The following is an 18,411-nucleotide window of genomic DNA, read 5'->3' as shown; positions in this document are numbered from 1 at the left end:
AGCAGAATTATACGCGATTATTCTTTTGCGACGTAAACACGAAATCTGTGTAATCATATTACAATCTGCCAGAAGCCCTTGTGGCTTCTGGAAACAAGTTTGTCAACAAGGGTATGTGAATGGTCCGCACGGGCGATAATTCAAGCATGAAACACTGCTTTTTATTTCAACTACGCAGTATAACACAAAAATCTAAAAGGCTCAGACTGTGTGTTTTATGAACAATGTTTCCCTATACTACGGCCGTAAGCACAATTGTTCCTGAACAATGTTTCCCTATACTACAGTAAAGCCCGCTTATATCGAACAGCGCGGGGATTGCAAAATAGTTCGATATAGCAAAAATTCGATATAGAAAGTGAGGCAAAAAAAAAAAAAAAACTTGGCAATCTCGCCGGCGGAGTCACGAGCTAACGCTGAGCTCTTACCACCCTGCAGTTCACTATTGATACGACACTTGCTCGGAAAGAAAACAATCATTTATAAACAATCATTTGCGAAAGAACTGCGTGAGTGTAGCCTGCTTCTTGGAGCACAACGCGCTGCTGGTGACTGCTTGCTCCGCGGTATCTAAATAGTCGACACGCGCAAGACCGCTGCCCTCAATGGCACTGCAGTATCGCCTAGCAGGGCCACGGCAGCGACGGCTTCGCTCCTGCTCGGAAGCGGTACGGAGTCCTCGGCGTCTTCGACAGAGCGGAGACAAGTATGGATACAAGGGAATAACGGCGAACACAGCGAACCGAGCAAGTGCGAGCAGCGAGTGGCGCGGACTTGAAAGTTCGGCGACACCGCAGCCCGCAGCGCCCAATGTGGCGCTTCCGGCTCCAACGGCATGCATGCGTGGAGCTGGTCCACTCTTCCACGGCCGGTTTGGACGTAGTATTATAACTCTATGGTTTGGACGCGCCCGAGCTTGCGCGGGAGTCGCAAGAGACACCCGCGACACTGCTGCGCGCCGATGCATTGCGGGAAAGCCTACCGCATGCCTGAGAGCGAAAAATCCCGCGCGGGAGAGTTCGTTATATCCATTTAAATGCATGTCATTTTTACCAGCATTATACAAGGGTTCGATATAGGCAATAATTCGATATATCCGTGTTCGATATAAGCGGGCTTTACTTTATGGCCGTAAGCACAATTGTAGCAAAATAACTGAGCACTGCACACTGCAGAAGTTCGCTTTATTTACAAAAATTTCCTTTACTAAACAATGCGCCTTGAAGAGGATGGAGACTGAAGTTCTGTGTTGTCTGGTGATTGATTTTTAGGCATCTCCCTCAATTCCATGTCTTCCATCACAGGCACTTTGGTCGGACCCTCCTTTCTGCGCTGCAGAGCCTTGCCTCCAGTGTAACCTGTAATTACAAAAGAAAATGAGAATATAATAAAGTTTTTATCACCACGATCTGGTGTTTCATTGATGTAAAATTGTGGTTTTGTGACGAAGGTCTCTATTTCGCTGGTATGACAACTGCACTGGCAACAGTGCTGTCACCAACATCAAGTAACAGACAGACAAAGAAACAATGACGGGGAAAAGGCCCCATAATACACTTTCACACACCCGCTGGGCCTCAACTGTTGGAGATGAGTAAAATGTAGAGAAATTTTTACTTTGGAACAAAGGCTCAGCATGAAATGGTAGCAAGCATTACTCTGACTTGCCTTTCTGCATTTCTGGCGAAAGCACATTACAGATTGGTGTAAGGTGACAGTTTCTCACCTCAGAATGGATTGAAATGCAGGTCTGAATTGATTTAAATACCTCGAAATACCCGAAATGCTTGGGAATTCAAATTGGTTATTTCAAGGCAAAGCTGCAGCTGGGCCATGATATGCGGCATAATGGGGGGCTACAGATTAATTTATAGACTTCTTTAAGTCAAAATCTTGCATGCACGGTGTTTGTTTTATGCTTCCATGAGCAAAAAAGGTGTCGTGACTAGAAATTGAAGCAGGGTTTGCGTGCTCAGCAGTGGAACTCCTTAGCCACTGAGCCAACGCAGCAAGTTCTTTTTGAAATGAAAATAAATATTGGTGCACGAACATTTTGGTACTTTGCTCTTCACACTGTGCTACCATTAAGGAATAAGTCCGAAAATGTCAACAAAACTTTGGTGCAGTAAACTTTGCTCTCCTTTGCAAAGTGGCAACTGCAAAACAATCTCAAATTTAACTTGAACATTGAAGGTGTTTTTTAAGCTAGAACAGCTTTAATGTAGAGCCAATAAAAAATTCCTCGGAGCACTTCAGTGTGCTTACGTGCTTTGAAGGTGAAAGCATAGAGGCTTCCCCTAGTGATACTGATCAGACTTTTTCAGTGCTACATTTGTTGGTATTTCTGGCATGAATTACTCCGACAGGCAGACTGGTGTCACTCCACGCCCCAACTTCCCCAGAATCAGAGTTCTCCAAGGATGGTGTCACATTCATTTGTCGCATTCATCTGTCATGCGGTACACACTATGCAAACTTTTTTACACCGCTACCAATATGCTGAGGTAGCGTGTAGTAACGCACTTGGCTCCTACTGCAGAGACCCTGGTTCAATTCCCATACGAACTCAAACGGCTTTTCTTTTTACTCTTTTCAGTGGCAGCCATCTAAACAATGCTGGTTTATTCAGTCGGGCATTTAGAGCTTTCGCCTTAGGCCAACCACATGCGCTATGAATTTTTCTGCAGTGCAGGAAAGTTTCAGTTTATTAATGTCGACCAATACACAGATTCTTCAAAGTTGCCCTTGCTAGATTACAGTTAGGCCACACAAGGGAAGCGCCCTCAAGGTAACAGAGCAAGGATCAGCATGCCATGCACGGGTCATGCCTTGCACCTGCATGTGTGCGGGGGGTATAGACTACACCTCCTGTCGGAACGTTCTCCCTTACGTTGAAGAAAGCAATGCTTTCTAGATGTCACCAACTGTGCGCATCAACAGAGGGTGACACGCAATCTGAGCAGCCTTGAACAATGCTGAGGCGCCGCCCTTCATAACGTCACCAGGTCTGAAATGCTGCTGGTCCGATCACATCATCACCGGATACCACGGGAGGCTGTATTGAGAGGTGTCAACATACTAGGTGAGGTTCCGGGACACAAACAGCCTTTCCTCAACAGACGAGGATTTGGCAACCCTGGTTGAGTACATTTGCCACAAACCTCCCAAATGAATTAAAGGTCGGCCAAGAACTCGATGGAGAGATGAAATACGAAAGCTTGTGGGGAAAGGGTGGACTCAGCTAGCACTTGACAGACGTCGCTGGAAGAGGCCTTCCAGCCTTTTGGGTGAGGCTTTCGTCCAGTGGACACAACCAGGCTGACGATGATGGTGACAGAAGTCGACCAAAAAGCATTACAGTACATACTATTGTGCCGATGAGGGTCCCATAGTCAAAATCTGGAATGGGACCCTGGGGTGCTACAAAAAACAGCACAATTCTCAGGGTCACGTTATGTCCATTGCAAAGTATCAACAACGATCTCAGCCAGGGTCCACTTCTGTAAGCGTATCCATAGCAATTGTACTCTTTGTACAAGTCACACTAACAGGCATAGATACCCCTCTATAGCAGACAAACTGTGTGAACAAAATATCACTGTTAGAAGGCTAAGCAGATTCAACATCACGGTCCTCAACTCCTAGACACGGTGTGTGCCAGGGTCATCGGCATTCTGATCAAAAGCCCCTGGAGGGCTGGCTTTGGAAGAATTACGGCAGAATGCCTGGAGCCTGCACAGAATTCCCAATGAAAGCTAAGTATTACCATACACCCAGCAGTGTAAGGCTTAGGTGGTTTGGGTGGCACCCTCATTTCTGGGTACCAAAAAACGAGGCAGCCATCTTTCTTCTTTTGTCCCTGAGGCCCCAACTGTCCTCCCTAGCAGTGGTTTGGGTTCTCTCTATGCCGCTTGTCAGTTTCACCGGCTCTATCTTTTGGCGAGCACTTGGCAATGTCAAGCCCTTTTGCACACAATACTTCTCCAGGCTCACTACATTTAGGTGGCATTCTAGACAACCAGAAGCAAGGCTACTCCAGGCAGCATGCCACTGCTAAATGTATGCATTGAGTCTGCGCCACTGTCGAAGCTTTGACTGTCCCCATTCTCCCATTTCCTCCCTCCACCTCTACGCACTCTCCTCTGTTGTGGTCACGTGGTCTACTGAGCGGACCAATGTAAACTAATTTTTGTTGAATGAGCGCAAATATGCTTCGCATTGAAAGCTGACTATTCTGCAGCGCTAGGCTGTTTCTTTGCAACCCACGCTGTGATGGCCTAGGGACATTGGCGGATCCAGAGGGGGGGTCCGGATGTCCTGACCCCTCCCTTAATTTTTCAATTTAAACCTCCAAGAAGATGACCACTCAGGTCGCAGAAAAAGGTGAATTGATGACTTGTTGTATTCCTTCTGTTTTTGCTTTCCCGAAATTTCAGTGAATAAATAAGGCTCGTCATCCTCCTCCTCCTCCTGCTTATCATCATCATCATCACTGATAGGAGCTGACCCCCCACAGAGTTTCTTACAGTACTTACTAAGAAACTCTATGTGACCCTCCTCTCAGAAAAAGCCTGGATCCGCCCCTGCCTAGGGAGCTGGTTCGCTGTGGCATTGTGGCAACTAGTATGTGAAACGTAGCCCAACACTGACAACAGAAAGCCTTTGAATGGTATTTTTGCCTATTTTCTCGTCAAGCCATTCACCACTTTACATTCACCTTTGTGGCCAACCTAGGAGAAATCTCATGAACATATGGCGCAACTGAATTGTGGAGCCAGACATGGTTCACCTCAACAGCTGTGTCATTGTAAACAACAACCATTTCTACGGTCGCATGCAGCTACTAGTTACCATTCGTGCCACCTGTTGCAAGATCATTGAAAAGCAAGCTGTAGCTGTTCAGGGCCAAGTTTTGAGTGCGTTTCAATGAGCCTTTGTCCCATGAATGGCTGCTGTTTTTGTTGCTTTTTTTTTCTTTTTTAGATTTTTCGTGAACAAACAAGACTTCAGGAGCTGGGATCAAGGAGAGTAAGGACAACTCTACACGAGCCAGCCTTCGCGGCCCCACGAGCACGTGAACAGCACCAAGTTTTGCATAAATTTCGTGACGCCGCGCATCACTGCCGCTCACTCAGACGTGTTTTTCACCGACTTCTGATGCTAATTTCGATGTGATATTTTAAGATGTCAAAATATAATGTATAAAGATGATAAAGCAACAAAAAACAGAAAAAATGAAACTTGAAAAAAAAAAAAAAAAAAAGACTTTTTGATTCGTGTTTCCCCTTAAGCAAAACTACTGCAATGGTAACTAAACACAAGTCGCAGTGTATGCAAGCACAGGAAAAGGCTAAAATCAAATGTGTTCAACCCTTCATCTGCCATGCTACACTGCGTGAATAAACACTTGTGAGGGTGCACAACAACCTCGGTGACTGAACAGGTGCTTCTGACCCTCCATATTAGCATTCATTTTGTGATTCTTTTAAGGTGTATTCTGCCACGCATTTTAGGTTTGCTTCCACTCACACAATCCTCATTTGCCAAAAAGACCCAAACATTTTTAGCACTGAATACATTGCACTTTCCACATTTCAAGCCCAATCCAATATGATGCACATTAATTATGCTATCCTTGGTAATTGTATGCAGCAGCCACAGAACCAAGGCTCGTTATACCGATTGTGTTTTGAGACAATGAACTGCTACATGCCACATCATGATAGCACATGCAAAGACCAATGTTGCTTTTAATGCTGCAAGGCCAACTTGGGGCAAAGAGTGCCAAAAAGAAATATCAGTAATGAAATCAGGCATTTAGACAAAAGTAATATTGCTTACGATGTAAATAAGATGACTGGTGTATATACCAGGTTGTACAACAACAGTAAACCCTACAAGACAAATAACTGGTTAATAATAGGGTCAGGTAACGATTATGCACGATACGAAATGAGCTGTAAAAATCTCATCTCAGGTAAATAAAGACGCCTTTAAGAATCATGGGATCATCCGCTAAAAAGAATGACGTCTGTAGTGGAATATTGTGTCTGTACAATCCTAGAAAGTGTTTGTGTCATGTTGTGCCAGTGCCTTGAATTGAATTAGTGTGTGAATTATGGACAGGCACTCTCCACACCTGCCTCACATTGGTGTTGGAGATCTAGTGAGCAGGTGAGAGTGTGTTACGCATATTCTTTGTCTGTTATGCATATCTACCTATATGTGGCTCGCTAGTGTGCAGTTTGTTGTCTCTGTGCGTCCCATGTTTTATGCCATAATTTATGGAGTCCCCTTCATATCACCAGTTCTATGTCAAGGTAGGGGACACGCGGTACATCCGTGCTACTGTGGAGAATAGCCACAGCAGCATTCTGGTCGGCGATTTTGTTGCCCACAATGCCACTGCGTCCAGCAACCCGGCAAAAAATTATTTTTACTTTTCACTTATAGGCAATCATAGCTTTATTACGATAATTTAAAATGCTTTTAATTAGTTTAACAACATGCAAGGCTGAAACCACAATTACACAGCGTGTGAAAATAAAGATTCTTGTATTTTGCTTGCATAATGTGTTCCACTACAATTAAAATACGTAGGGGGCTGACCTGGGGACATAACTCTCCCTCATGGACACGTGCTCCTCGATGCTCTCCACCCGCTAGTCACCATTAGGCTGGAGCATGCGGCCACCTTCAACCCTCTAAACTTGCTGCAAACCCTCCCTCCCTCCCTCCTCCTCTCTACCCCCTCCCCTCTTTCTCTCCCACCCTCCCCACCCTCCCTGCATCGGTTCTCAATATCAAAGTCAAAGGAGCGAGTATCGATGGGTGTACTGGGTACAAACGAGCAGATGAGATGTCATTTATGATAAAATGGTGGTTCCTCACTAAGGTCGCCTTAAGGGCCTACAGCAGTGATGTGCAAGTGCGCCAGTGTTCAAGGCTCCACTTATCACTTCTGACAGACAGAGCACCAAATGCAGCACTGGGTCTAACATTTTCAGTGTAGTTTTACAGACGCACCTATAGACAACACTCCCGTAGTACAAACACGCACGTGCAAAGCATAAAAGCCTAATCTTTCCGGCACATCATAAGCATAATTTTCTAGCTTTACCAGATTATCTTGAAGTATATGGTCCTAGAAGAAAGCTTGTATATTCAAGCATATTGGACAGCACAAAAATGTGCCCAACTAAAAAAAAAAAAAAAAAAAAAAAAAAAAAAAAAAAAAAAAACGAAACAGAAAAAAGCAACTGCTAAAGCTGACTGGCCAACTGGCTAGGGTGGTAAGTAGCCCGCCACAGCGCACTAACTAATGTGGCATTCAGCTGCAGTAGCCACCCAATACCCCAAGAATGGCGTGTGCAAAAACTAAGCAACCACTAAATCTGACAGTCCAAGTCCACTGGGTAGATTAGTAGCCCTCTATAGTGCACAATACTGTGGCCTCGAACTGCAGTCACCACAAATCCCCCACCCGGAAGGGCCACGTACCGAGAATGCCGGCCCCCAGGGTGCAGCCCAGGAGGGCCATCTTGGTGCCCAGCACCAGCCCCACGGGTCCGCCCACGGTCAGGCCGACTAGGGCTCCCGTGACGGGCAGCAGGGCGCCCCGAAGCTTGGCTGCACGTGCCAGGTGCTGCGTGCCTCGGGACACGTGCTCCTCAGCCTGCGTCACGTGCTCCTCGATGCTCTCCACCCGCTCACGCTGGTCCTGCACACCACGCGAAGGGCACAGCTTACCCCTTCCCCGAAAGCACCTTGGGGCGTGGCAGTGATCCGCTCTAGCCTCCTCCGGCACCGGCAACACTAAAAATGTGCGAGGAGAAGAGCGGCTGACTAGACACCGCTTCAGCCACCTTTCACAACAGTGCACACAGTCCTGCACACTTTCCCCCCCGGGGCAAAGGCTCTGGCCAGCATGGATGGGCGCAGTGCGCCTATCACAGGCCAAGGGGTAATGGCCAGAGGAACTGGCCCATCGCTGTGACAATACATGGCAGGGCAGGCAGGAGGTAAGCCTCTGTGCACTCGCGGCTACTTAATATGGCTATGTTCTCCTGAGATACAGTCGATCGTTTACCATCATAATAGAAGCAAGGTTGGAAAGCTGAAGAAAAATTACTTCCTACCTTAGCAATTGGTACCATCTTCCCCAAGCAGGGGCATGAAATTTCAACTTTCATTAACTGACATGCTTGGTGTACTTTAAAAAAAAAAAAAAAAAAAAAAAAACTCAAGCAACTTGCCAGCTAGTCACCCAGCAAAGAAAAAAAAAAAAAGACTGCTGGAGAATCTGGCCTGAATACTTGAATCTTTTGTTGTAAGGAGCTTACCAAACGGGTTATCAGACTGCCTGATAAATAGCTGAAATGCGTACAAACCCTTGTACTATGAGAATGCTGGGTGAGCAGCCCGAGAACTTTTAATGTTGAAATATCGGGTTTCCAATTTGTGAAGTTATTTGCCTTCAGTCTTTGTGCATGAGCGCTATAAATGTTCAAAGATCAAACAGCTGCGCCTATAGTGATCGGACAACATGTGCCCCGTGGGAAAAAAAACTGTGAGTGCACAATAAGCACACTGCATTTATGAGATAGCAGCTGCATTCATAACACACTGTATTGGACTGCATTTTCCTGAGCTGGCCCAAAGAATGAGCAACGAATAAAATAAAGCAGATGACATGACTGCCTGTGTTGTATGTCCCTTCTGTTCCATTTTATTTATTTTTATGTTAGCTTTCCTAACCTTTTCTTTCCTTTATGCACACAAACAAAAGTACTGCGCGAGTACACAATGAACGATGCCAATACCGATTAGAAAGTACTGCGAGCTCAGGAAGTTGGCTTCCTTTCAACAAAATCATTTGGTGCAAATTCAGTGCCCATGACTAAAACTGTGGCTGGATCTGCATTTTAGCACAATAAGCACACTGCATTTAGTATGTGCTAAATTTGTGTTTTTTTCTTTTTTTTATGTGTCCCAGTATTGTATGTGCGGCATTCATTTTTCCGTTATGTTTTATAAATACCTTCTACACATCTGCTCAGATTTACGAGTGTGCGGGGAAAAAGAAAAAATAAATCGAGTCATTGGGTAGCCGTAATTTATTGGGTAAATCCCTCGTTGCTGGGGTGACGCACAGCCTTGCCTGATTTTTGGTGGCCCTCTGACATGCTTTCAAGACAATCGTCTGATGACAAGTTAAAAACACAAAATTTTTCTCCGCTGCGTTCACGTAGTCAGCAATAAAGTGACAGAAAATAAAAATGCTTTAATGACCTAGTTTTGTCATGAACTTAACCTCTGCATTTTCAAGATTACTTCCTGCATCACAAGCCTCAAATTTCAACTGAAAGAAATGTGCACCGGACTCCCAGTATAAACACATTTCACATATTTTCGGAATATATCTGATAAAGTACCTCTACAAGGAAAAAAATCCAACAGGAAAGAAAACCAATACATTCACTCAAAAATTTTTATTGTCTGTATGAATCGTTTCCATTATGGAGGCTTTGAGGGAGGGACATCAAACCAGAGGAGGCACCTGTCTCCCGTCCTGCAAGTTGATTTGAGTGCAGAATGTGTTTTATGAAGGAACACGCATCTCATATCCCACTTGTGATCCTGTGGTGAGGTTTATGCTATCTCATAAGCTTGTAATGTGCTGGAAGGTCAGTTTGGATGCAAACGAACCATTTATAGCATCTCTTCCACTTCCCTGCAAGACTTGATGCTTCCGTTATAAACGAACCACGTCTATCTTTTTGGCGAATTGTCTGTGTGGAAACATGCAATGTCGTCGCTAATGCTAATGGCTTCAGTTATTAATTTGGGGACATTAAGCATCATCGCCGCAATCATCTTTCAGGCTTTGGTCTCTCCCCCTACAAGTTGATGTGAACATAGAATGTGTTTAATCAGCCTCATTTCATAACAAAGCCATGGCAGAAACATGACACAGTCAGCAATAAAAGAATTTGTCGCGGCTAAGCAGCACCTTGCATCAACACACAAAGCTCATCGTCACTTATACAGAAAGCTGGTCCAAAAAGACTCAAACCCGTTCCTTTTCAACCCAAAAACAAGTGTGCTTGTACTGCACTATCAGTGAATCCAAGAAAAAAAAAAGATTTTGCCTCAGGACGTGGCAGGGACTAGCATGTGTGTTAAGTGGGCTATGAGTTCGCACATGTCTTCCCAAAAAATTGGCCAAGAACCTCAAAATGGGCACTGGACATTCTGAAGAATTTGGAAAACTTGTCCAGACTAGTGCATTACTTATTAACCCTTGCTAAGCCATGCCACACATTCAGAGCTGAAAGCTAGGCTGGAGGAAGGAGGAAGATCTCCAAAGCGGCCGTCCAGGATGTGTACAGATATTCCCTAGTGAGCATAGCCAAGTGACATGTTGTGCCATCTAGGAGCCTGTTTAAGCATACATCCACGTGCTACTAATACTACACTGTTTAACCGAACTGGACCAGGTCTCGGGGTGCAGAGGTTCCACTGCTGAGTAGCAAGCTTGTGAAAGTGAGAGTTCAAATCCCATTAGCACCACTCCTCTTCTGTTTAATCAGTTCTTATACTACTTGAGAGATTATCACGCGTGCATCCTGTATGACACATTTATGCATCACAAATAAATTTCAGGTAGTTCTGTTCCCTTTGGGTAAGTTCCAGCTACTGTTTTTGAACGACTCAACAGTCTTGTCAACCTTATGTGAATTTTGGCTACTTTAATTGAATATTTGTGGACATTAGCATGATTTTATTCATGTTCGGTTGATTTCAGTTGGTATCATTAAAGGTTTGGTGCCATTTTAAGTTGGTTTCAGCTGTCCATATACGGTTGTCAGCCAAGGGCTGGCTGAGCTAGCTACGATACCATATATACATATGTTGTTTTTATACAATAAGGGCTGTTTTGTCCATTTAATGTTCGTTTTTGGTGTTATTTATTTCAATTAGAAAATTTTGTGTGCTTTAGGGAGGTTTTAGCTGTGCCCATAACCCCATAACTAAATCAGATAGTGGCTGGCTGTGTTAGAATATACGCATCCACAATTCTGTGCCAGCAACGTGGTGAATATTCAATTTGTACCCACTAGTTTACTTTCTTTGAGGTTAGAGGTGAGGACATGTGAATATGCACCTGTTCTTGAGGACATGTGAGGACATGTGAATATGCTTGTGAATAGGACATGTGAACATAGGCGTGCGCACAGGGGGGGGCAGGGGGGGCGGCCCCCCCCCCTAATCATCTGAAGGGGGGCGCCAAATTTGCCCCATACCTTGCCGATGTAACACATGAAAGTACAAATTTCAGCTCAGAAATATTTTGTATGTGTTGCAGTTCCATCACATTGAAATAAAAATTTTATAACCATCCCTCTGCACTGCGTTCGGACCGCTAGGCCTTCAGTGGGAAGAGGTCGGGAGTTGGTGTAAGGGTGGGGAGGGAGGGAGGGAGGGAGGGAGGGGGGGGGGGGGGGGCGCAGCGGTAAGATTTTGACCCCCCCCCCCCCCCTAATTTAGAACTCTGCGCACGCCTATGCATGTGAATAGGACATGTAAATAGGACTTGTGAATATGAATATGAATGTGAGGACATGTGAATTCTTGAGGACATGTGAATATGCACCTGTGTAAACAACATCTAGCATGCGCTCAAAAGCCCAAGTGGTCCGATTCATTCTGCATACCTTTGTTAAGCTGTGCCTCATAGCTCCAGAACTGCTCCTTCAACAGCAAATTTGTCTTTTTACTGCCTCCTGTGTAGTGCCCTGTGAGTAGCAACCTCCTTTGGTTATAGCAATCTAGAACTTCTTGGCTATACCTGCATTAGTGGCTCAATGGCTAGGGCATTACACTATAACCCATGGTCATGGTTTTCATTCTTGGCCACAACTGATGTTTTTCTGGTGAAAGCAAAAGACAAGACGTCCCCCATGTATGATCCCCAGGTGGTCAAACTTAGTTATAGCGCTATACTTAGTTATATAGTTATAGCGCTTAGTTATAGCCAAGGTGTGGCTCAGGCACATAAAACCTTAACGCGATTTGAACCCTCTAGGCCAGGGGTCGGCAACCTTTGGAGGTGGATGGCTAAGTTGCATGAAGCTGACAGAGGGGGCAGGAGGGCAAATTGAAGGGGAAGTGAGGGGCTTTGCAGGCAAAGGGGAAAAAATTCGGCCAATTGGCAATAATATTTGACGACAGTAATTAACAATAATTCAGCTACGTGTGAAGATGGGGGACAATGTCAACTGGAAGCAATATCTGTCCCTGTCTAACCCTATTTGAAGTCAAAGCTGACATGTTGGCATTCAGGTAGGAAGTGACAAGAGGAAGTGGGGAGGTTCTCGTGTCATGTCGGTGGTCGAATAACACTGCCCCATGGGCGGCAGGTTGCCGACCCCTGCTCTAGGCTATCCTGCAAGACTCCCTCCCTGTAACCAGCCCATGGCATCCTATATGGTCACAAATATCTGTTGCAAACAATTCGAGCATGCCCATGATTTTTTTCTACCTACATCCAATTTTGTAGATGTCTTTCCACCTTTTCCCCACAGGGAAGAGAAAAATAAATAGTACAGTGAAGCCACAGGTTGCACCACATTCTCCATATGACCCCCCACTCTCCACGCTGCCTCAGAACTTTCTAGGTGCTCTATGCGTTATATGCAACATAATGGGCAAATGTAATGTAAAAGGTACAAAGTTATTAGCCTGCAAGAAAGTGAACAGTTACGTGCTATCCAAAAAAGTATACTTACATACACTAGGCTACTGAAGCTGGTCACCAGGTCGTTAAGGTCATGAAGATCCTGCAGTAAAAAATTGAATGTGATGAGATTAAGCTGCCAGTCATGTTTTATTATTCTGGCAGTTGTGAATAGTAGAGCTGGTTAATGTGTTTTTCAAGTCATGGTCTCAAAAAAGGCACATTAAAGCAACATTACATAGTTCTTCCTAATTATATCACTTCTTTTTATTCGCTTTTCTTTTTGCTAGCAAGAAGACAAAGAAAGCTTTTGGGTTTTTCTAGCATTCCTGACAACAGCTGTGTGAACCACTGTGTAGGTTTAACAAGCAAAAAGATTCTATACATGCAGAGGAGACAAGAGACAGTGAAAAATTCAGATTTTGCTCGATTTTGTTAACAACCCCTAAGAGGCACACACAATTACTAGGGGCCAGCACCAATTCCAACTTTTAACCTGATTATTCAGCAGGCTTGAAGTGATTGCATTGATGCACTGAAATACCATAAAAGATTCACACTCCATTTTTACCGTTACATGACTGACATAGAGAAATTGAAATCAGCCTAGATATTCACAGCAAATTAGTCGAGCTGCTTGGGTAAAAAGCTTGTGCGCATCTTCTGCCAACAGAATATTTCTGGGCCCGCTTACAGCCACCTCAGATGCTGCGAGGGGACCATCGCAGAGTGCTGAGACAGCCTGGATGCATATCACCATTTCTGAAACTCAAATTACTGGAAGCAAAGAGCCCAATCCTAGTCATTATCACAAGGGATCCGAAGCGTTACTCACTTATGCTGAAGTCGGTCTATCAAACAATGAAAAAGTGACACCCATGAATGTGCATCTGCCCAATGTCTTCAGTTCTCACCGCCCTTATGTTTGTAGGAAAAATAAAAAGCCATTTTCTTGTCTTTACTCGCTACCAGTTTGCTTTATTAACCATCACAACATCCGAGCATCACCAGCCTATCTACACCCACTGCAGGGCAAAGGCCTCTCCATTAATCTGAGTACATTGCCATAACTTCCTGCAGCAATGTAAGGCAGTTACTTCAGCATGGGAATGATCCTACAACAGCTCCAGCAGAATTTTCAGATGGCACTTATAACTCGTTTTGCTCATACAAGTTCAACTAATCAACTGGTTTAAAATGGTTCATGACTGATGCATTTATCAGAAGATCAGTCCAGCCCTATAACAAATTACTAGAAGCAAAATTGCAGATGAGAGAGTGGTCTGAAGAATACAAAGAATCACACATTATTAGACATGAGACAGTACAGGAGAGAATAATAATGCCAGTTCCCTTTCCATTAACTCTTGTACTACTGTGCATGAGCATCGAAGCCACTTAAGCATGGTATACAATCGACAAGCAATTTTTCAGACCTGAGCAGGATGCCAGCAATGTTCAATAATAAAGGAGTTAAAAAATCGGGTCTGAAAAAGCAGCCACAGTAAACGGTAACAGCGAAAACATCTGAATTGACGGGCAGTCAAAAAAATTGGTTGGTAGGGACATGCACCCCTTCTTTGGTGGGGTTTTTTGGCGCAAGGGCATCTAAGGCCAAGAGCGCCAATGCTATGATGAGGTAAAAATGTGCTGATGAAATGAGTGCAAATAGTGCATAAAATTACTTCGGTGTAAAGGGCCGGTTCGAAAAGATGAGTGAGGAGCGTGATGCGGCATGGAATGAGCTAACGGTGTATAGGACCATGGTAAATAGTACACTACGGATGAACAAGGCAATGAGGTGGACGAGAATGCTACTTTCTAAAACAAACCTGGGGCGGTATTCTCGTAACTGTCCCTTTTGAAAACGTCCCTTTTGCGTCCCTTTCATCGTGACGTACTTCCGGTTAAGCAGTGGACCTTTGATTCAAATACCGTAACTGTTCTTGCAAACGCATTTTAAAGAACTGAAACCGTATCAGAGTATCTTTTATGTGTTTATTGTTCCGCGAGCGAACCAACAATAAGGCGATGAAAAATCGTCTGCTCCAAATCGTCTGCTCCGAGTAGCCACGGCTCATAGCTCCGCCGTGCTTGCATAGCGTCACATCCGGGTGTTCGCTGTTAGCCAATCAGGACTCGCTCAAAAGGGACACTTTTGAAAGGGACACAAAAGGGACAAAACACGGGAATACCGCCCCTGGTTTAAAAAACCGATATCATCAAGGTATTCTAAAACTCTGCTGAAATCGAACACAGGACAATCTGATAAAAACATGGCAATGTGCCATGGCATATTCTTACGATACATTTCCGGGAAATAGCATCTCCTTTCCGGTTCCATGGCCAAGCACTCAACCAAAACATGGAGGATTGAAAGACCCTCGCCACATCTGGCGCAGTTAGGCGGCTGGTCACCAGTCAGGAGGTAGGAATGTGTGCCATGTGTGCCCTATTCGTAGTCTGCATCGCCAGACCTCAAAGGCCCTGCTTTTTTCCCTAGCAGCTGATCGGCCAATTATAGGTTGTACCAAGTGAAGCTTGTTGTTTACTTCTCCGTCCCATTCTTTTTGCCAAAGCTGAAGGAGTATGTGTTTTGCAGCTGGTTTTATATCCAGGTTCTTTCAGCTGTTTTCAATACTGGTTCTTTCAGCTGTTCTGGCAGCAGCCTGGTCAGCTTCCTCGTTGCCAGCTATGCCACAATGGCCAGGAACCCAGCACACTATAATTTCTAAATTTAGCTGGTGTGCTTTGTACAGAGCTTTAAGAAGGGCAGTAAATGTGGGATTCTTGGTGCCCTTTCCTGTTGATAGGGCCGTGACAACGCTGAGTGAGTCTGTGAAGATAACAGACGTGTTTTGCTGGTGATAATGTGGCCCACAGCCAGATATACTCCGTGTGCTTCTGCTGTAAATATGGTTGTTTTTTTATGCATTGTTTTTGCTATTGAAAGATGCTGTCCAACAGCTGCACAGGCCACAGCCGATTTGATTTTTGATGCATCAGTGAAAAACTGAGCAGCCTTGTACTTGTCTAGGAGGTACAAGAAATGCTGTTTGACTTCCAATAGTGAGCCCTTCCTGTCTACTTGTCTAATGAGGTGTCACATGAATTGATGCTCGTATTCCAGGGTGCCACGCATTCATTTGGGGTCATTTTGAGGGTGTCATCAAACGAGATGGATAGTTTTGTAGAGATGGAATTGATCACCAGTGGAAACGGTTGAGCTAAGGAAGGTGGATTTGAAAAGAGCAGCATTCTTGAGTTATCTCTTATCAGGGAGTCACACGGGTGCTTGGGCTGTGACGTAACCTTCAGGGCATAGGTAATACCAATAAAAGTTCGCTGGTACTCCAAAGACCAACAGTCTGATTCAGCATAGAGGCTCAGTACTGGACTAGTGCAGAAGGCCCCTGTGGGTTGGCCTAATGCCTAGATGGTGGATAGGATCAAGCATTTTCAGTGCAGTGTTAGAGGCTGACCCGTAAACCACACATCCATAATCTAGGCGGGACAAAACAAGACTTTTGTACAGGTGTAGTAAACACTTCTTGTCAGTGCCCCATTTCATGTGTGCTAGTATCTTAAGCACATTCATTGCCTTCAAACACTTCTGTTTCAGATGCTTCAGGTGGGGAGTGAACGAGAGTCTCGAATCAAAGATCAATCCGAGAAACGTATGTTTCTCGGATTGATCCTATGTCAGTCATGTAACGGTAAAAATGGAGTGTGAATCTTTCATGGTATTTCTTGAACAAACATCTGCACAATGTGGAAATGACCTCAGAGTAAAGTTTCTGCTGCCAAAATTGAAGAGGCAGTAGCTGAAAGTTACCTTTTTAAGAGAATACCATGATTTATAGGCCGCAGTGTTGTCAGGAATATGTTCAATGAGAAATGGCTGTGGGCCAAGAGAAAGGTCCTCTGCTTCTTGGGCTGACTCGACTTCGTGCGAGATGGCTTGGGCTTGAGGAAAGAACTCCGCACCAGGCCCGACAGGAAGGCACAATTCTGGACATTCAGACACAGTACATTCATTTCGTTCAGCTTACCGTACACTGAAAGTGCTCAGCAATGCCTCAGAGTGGATCACTCACCTGTGAATGAGCGCACCTGCTGAACCGTAGCTTCTGAAGCTGGTTGCACAAGGCTTTCGAACTGTTTCAGGTCACTGGGGTTAACCTGGCTCCTGAGCGTCTCCAGCTCATACAAAGCAGCTTTCAGCTGCTTAACTGTCAGCGATGCTTTAATTTGTTCGTCATGAACCTTGCCCCACTGCTTTGACTTCTGGTACTAAAGAGAACAAAGAAAAGAAGAAAAGTCGGTGAAAAGTTAAGGGTTAATTCTGTGCCCCGCGTTTAAATGAGTGCAGCACAAAAAATCTGGGCCTACATCAATGCCTCCAAACATTAAATGTGCTCATGCGTAGGGCTACTCGTAAGTGAAATAATTCATTGACACGCTCCTAATAAAACCTAAGACTGTACAGTTCTTATCGGTCCATGACATACTATCAGTTTGTCATGCACGCAGCGCAATAATTTTAGAAATTAGTTACACACATACACTGCACATACACTTCTGCGCGGACACTTAAATGTTTTCCTGCCATATTAAGGGGAAGCGGTGATATGCAAAAGTGCTAGTTTGCTCTGTAGAGGCGCAGATGCACTTTTCTGCACCTAGCAGCGGCTTTTGGTAGGCAGTTTCGCGGGAAAGTTAATCTTTGGACAGCGTTTGTATACCCATCCTATCGCAAAATTCTTTGAGAAATGACTAACCTTTTCGATGATAGTTCGCTGTTTTGAAAGAATGTCGAGGTGATGCGGAATCGCCACTTCGGTGATTCTGTGAATAGCGAGCTTCACCCTCCGCAAAGGGAACTTGACACCTTGTTCCGTCGCATTTCCTCCGCGAGTAGTGTCCCTTGCATCAGAATCCACCATATTCGCAAGCTCGAAACTAGCCGCGCAAGGAAAGCAGCACGGGATGACACATGAAATTCGATCACGCGCTCGTCAGGTTGAAGAAGTTGACGGTACTAGACCCACAATTCAGCACTGGCAATTAACCCCGATGCACGCATTGAATTAGTGAAGCCTTAACACCGATTCACAGCCATTTCACTTTAAACGACACAAAAGGCATTAAGAATCAGCCAAACTAAACGAACACGGCCGAACACAAAATGGGCAACACGCGCCATTCCAAAACCAGGCAGCGAAGAGAGAGAAAGAGAGAGAGGGAGACGTAGCACATCCGTACAGCAGCAGAAAAGAAAAGGCTGAAGCACTGAAGCCCCATGGGATGGCGCCACCATACTCACTATATTAGGGTGCCTGAATGTTCCTCCTCGCCCGCCCCTCCGTGAAGGGTGGAGACATTCTTTGCAGGGTCCCTCGCCGCCTCGACCGGTTTTCGGAGCCGCCGACCGCCATGACGGTCCCCGCTACTGCGGCGGAACCGCCGAATTGTGCAGCGGCCGACGTGCTGTAACTGTCTGGCCGCGATTAGCGGCTCAAAATGCCTGGTTGCTGCGTGCCTCTGTGCACAAACCACTGCAGGAATGGTTGGCGAATGTTTCTGTGGTGGTATCTTGTGCAATATTTTTAATTGATCAAGTGAAGGTGCTGAACCAGACACGTACTTTTGGGATTTCATTGCATCATTTT

General features: G+C 45.0%; 1 protein-coding gene across 2 annotated transcripts; it reads right to left on the bottom strand.

Annotated features, from left to right (window-relative positions):
* Nucleotides 1-1,167: 1,167 nt before the first annotated feature.
* On the bottom strand, nucleotides 1,168-17,982 carry Syx17 (syntaxin 17). Of its 2 annotated transcripts, XM_077687389.1 has the most exons (6): nucleotides 17,521-17,981; nucleotides 16,837-17,032; nucleotides 16,575-16,750; nucleotides 12,792-12,842; nucleotides 7,501-7,720; nucleotides 1,168-1,358 (listed from the first exon to the last, which is right to left on the bottom strand). In XM_077687389.1, the coding sequence occupies exons 1-6, from the start codon at nucleotides 17,683-17,685 to the stop codon at nucleotides 1,207-1,209; spliced, it is 960 nt and encodes a 319-aa protein (XP_077543515.1). In that variant the 5' UTR covers nucleotides 17,686-17,981; the 3' UTR covers nucleotides 1,168-1,206. The 2 variants fall into 2 exon arrangements, with proteins under 2 accessions (XP_077543515.1, XP_077543516.1); XM_077687390.1 differs by lacking the exon at nucleotides 12,792-12,842 and having other exon boundaries at nucleotides 17,521-17,982.
* Nucleotides 17,983-18,411: the final 429 nt, after the last annotated feature.

The sequence above is a fragment of the Haemaphysalis longicornis genome, unplaced genomic scaffold, assembly GCF_048455015.1.
Source record: "Haemaphysalis longicornis isolate Haplotype H1 unplaced genomic scaffold, Haemaphysalis longicornis Haplotype H1 scaffold_1, whole genome shotgun sequence".
NCBI classification, from domain to species: Eukaryota; Metazoa; Arthropoda; class Arachnida; order Ixodida; family Ixodidae; genus Haemaphysalis; species Haemaphysalis longicornis.
This window is presented reverse-complemented; position numbering and strand designations above follow the sequence as displayed.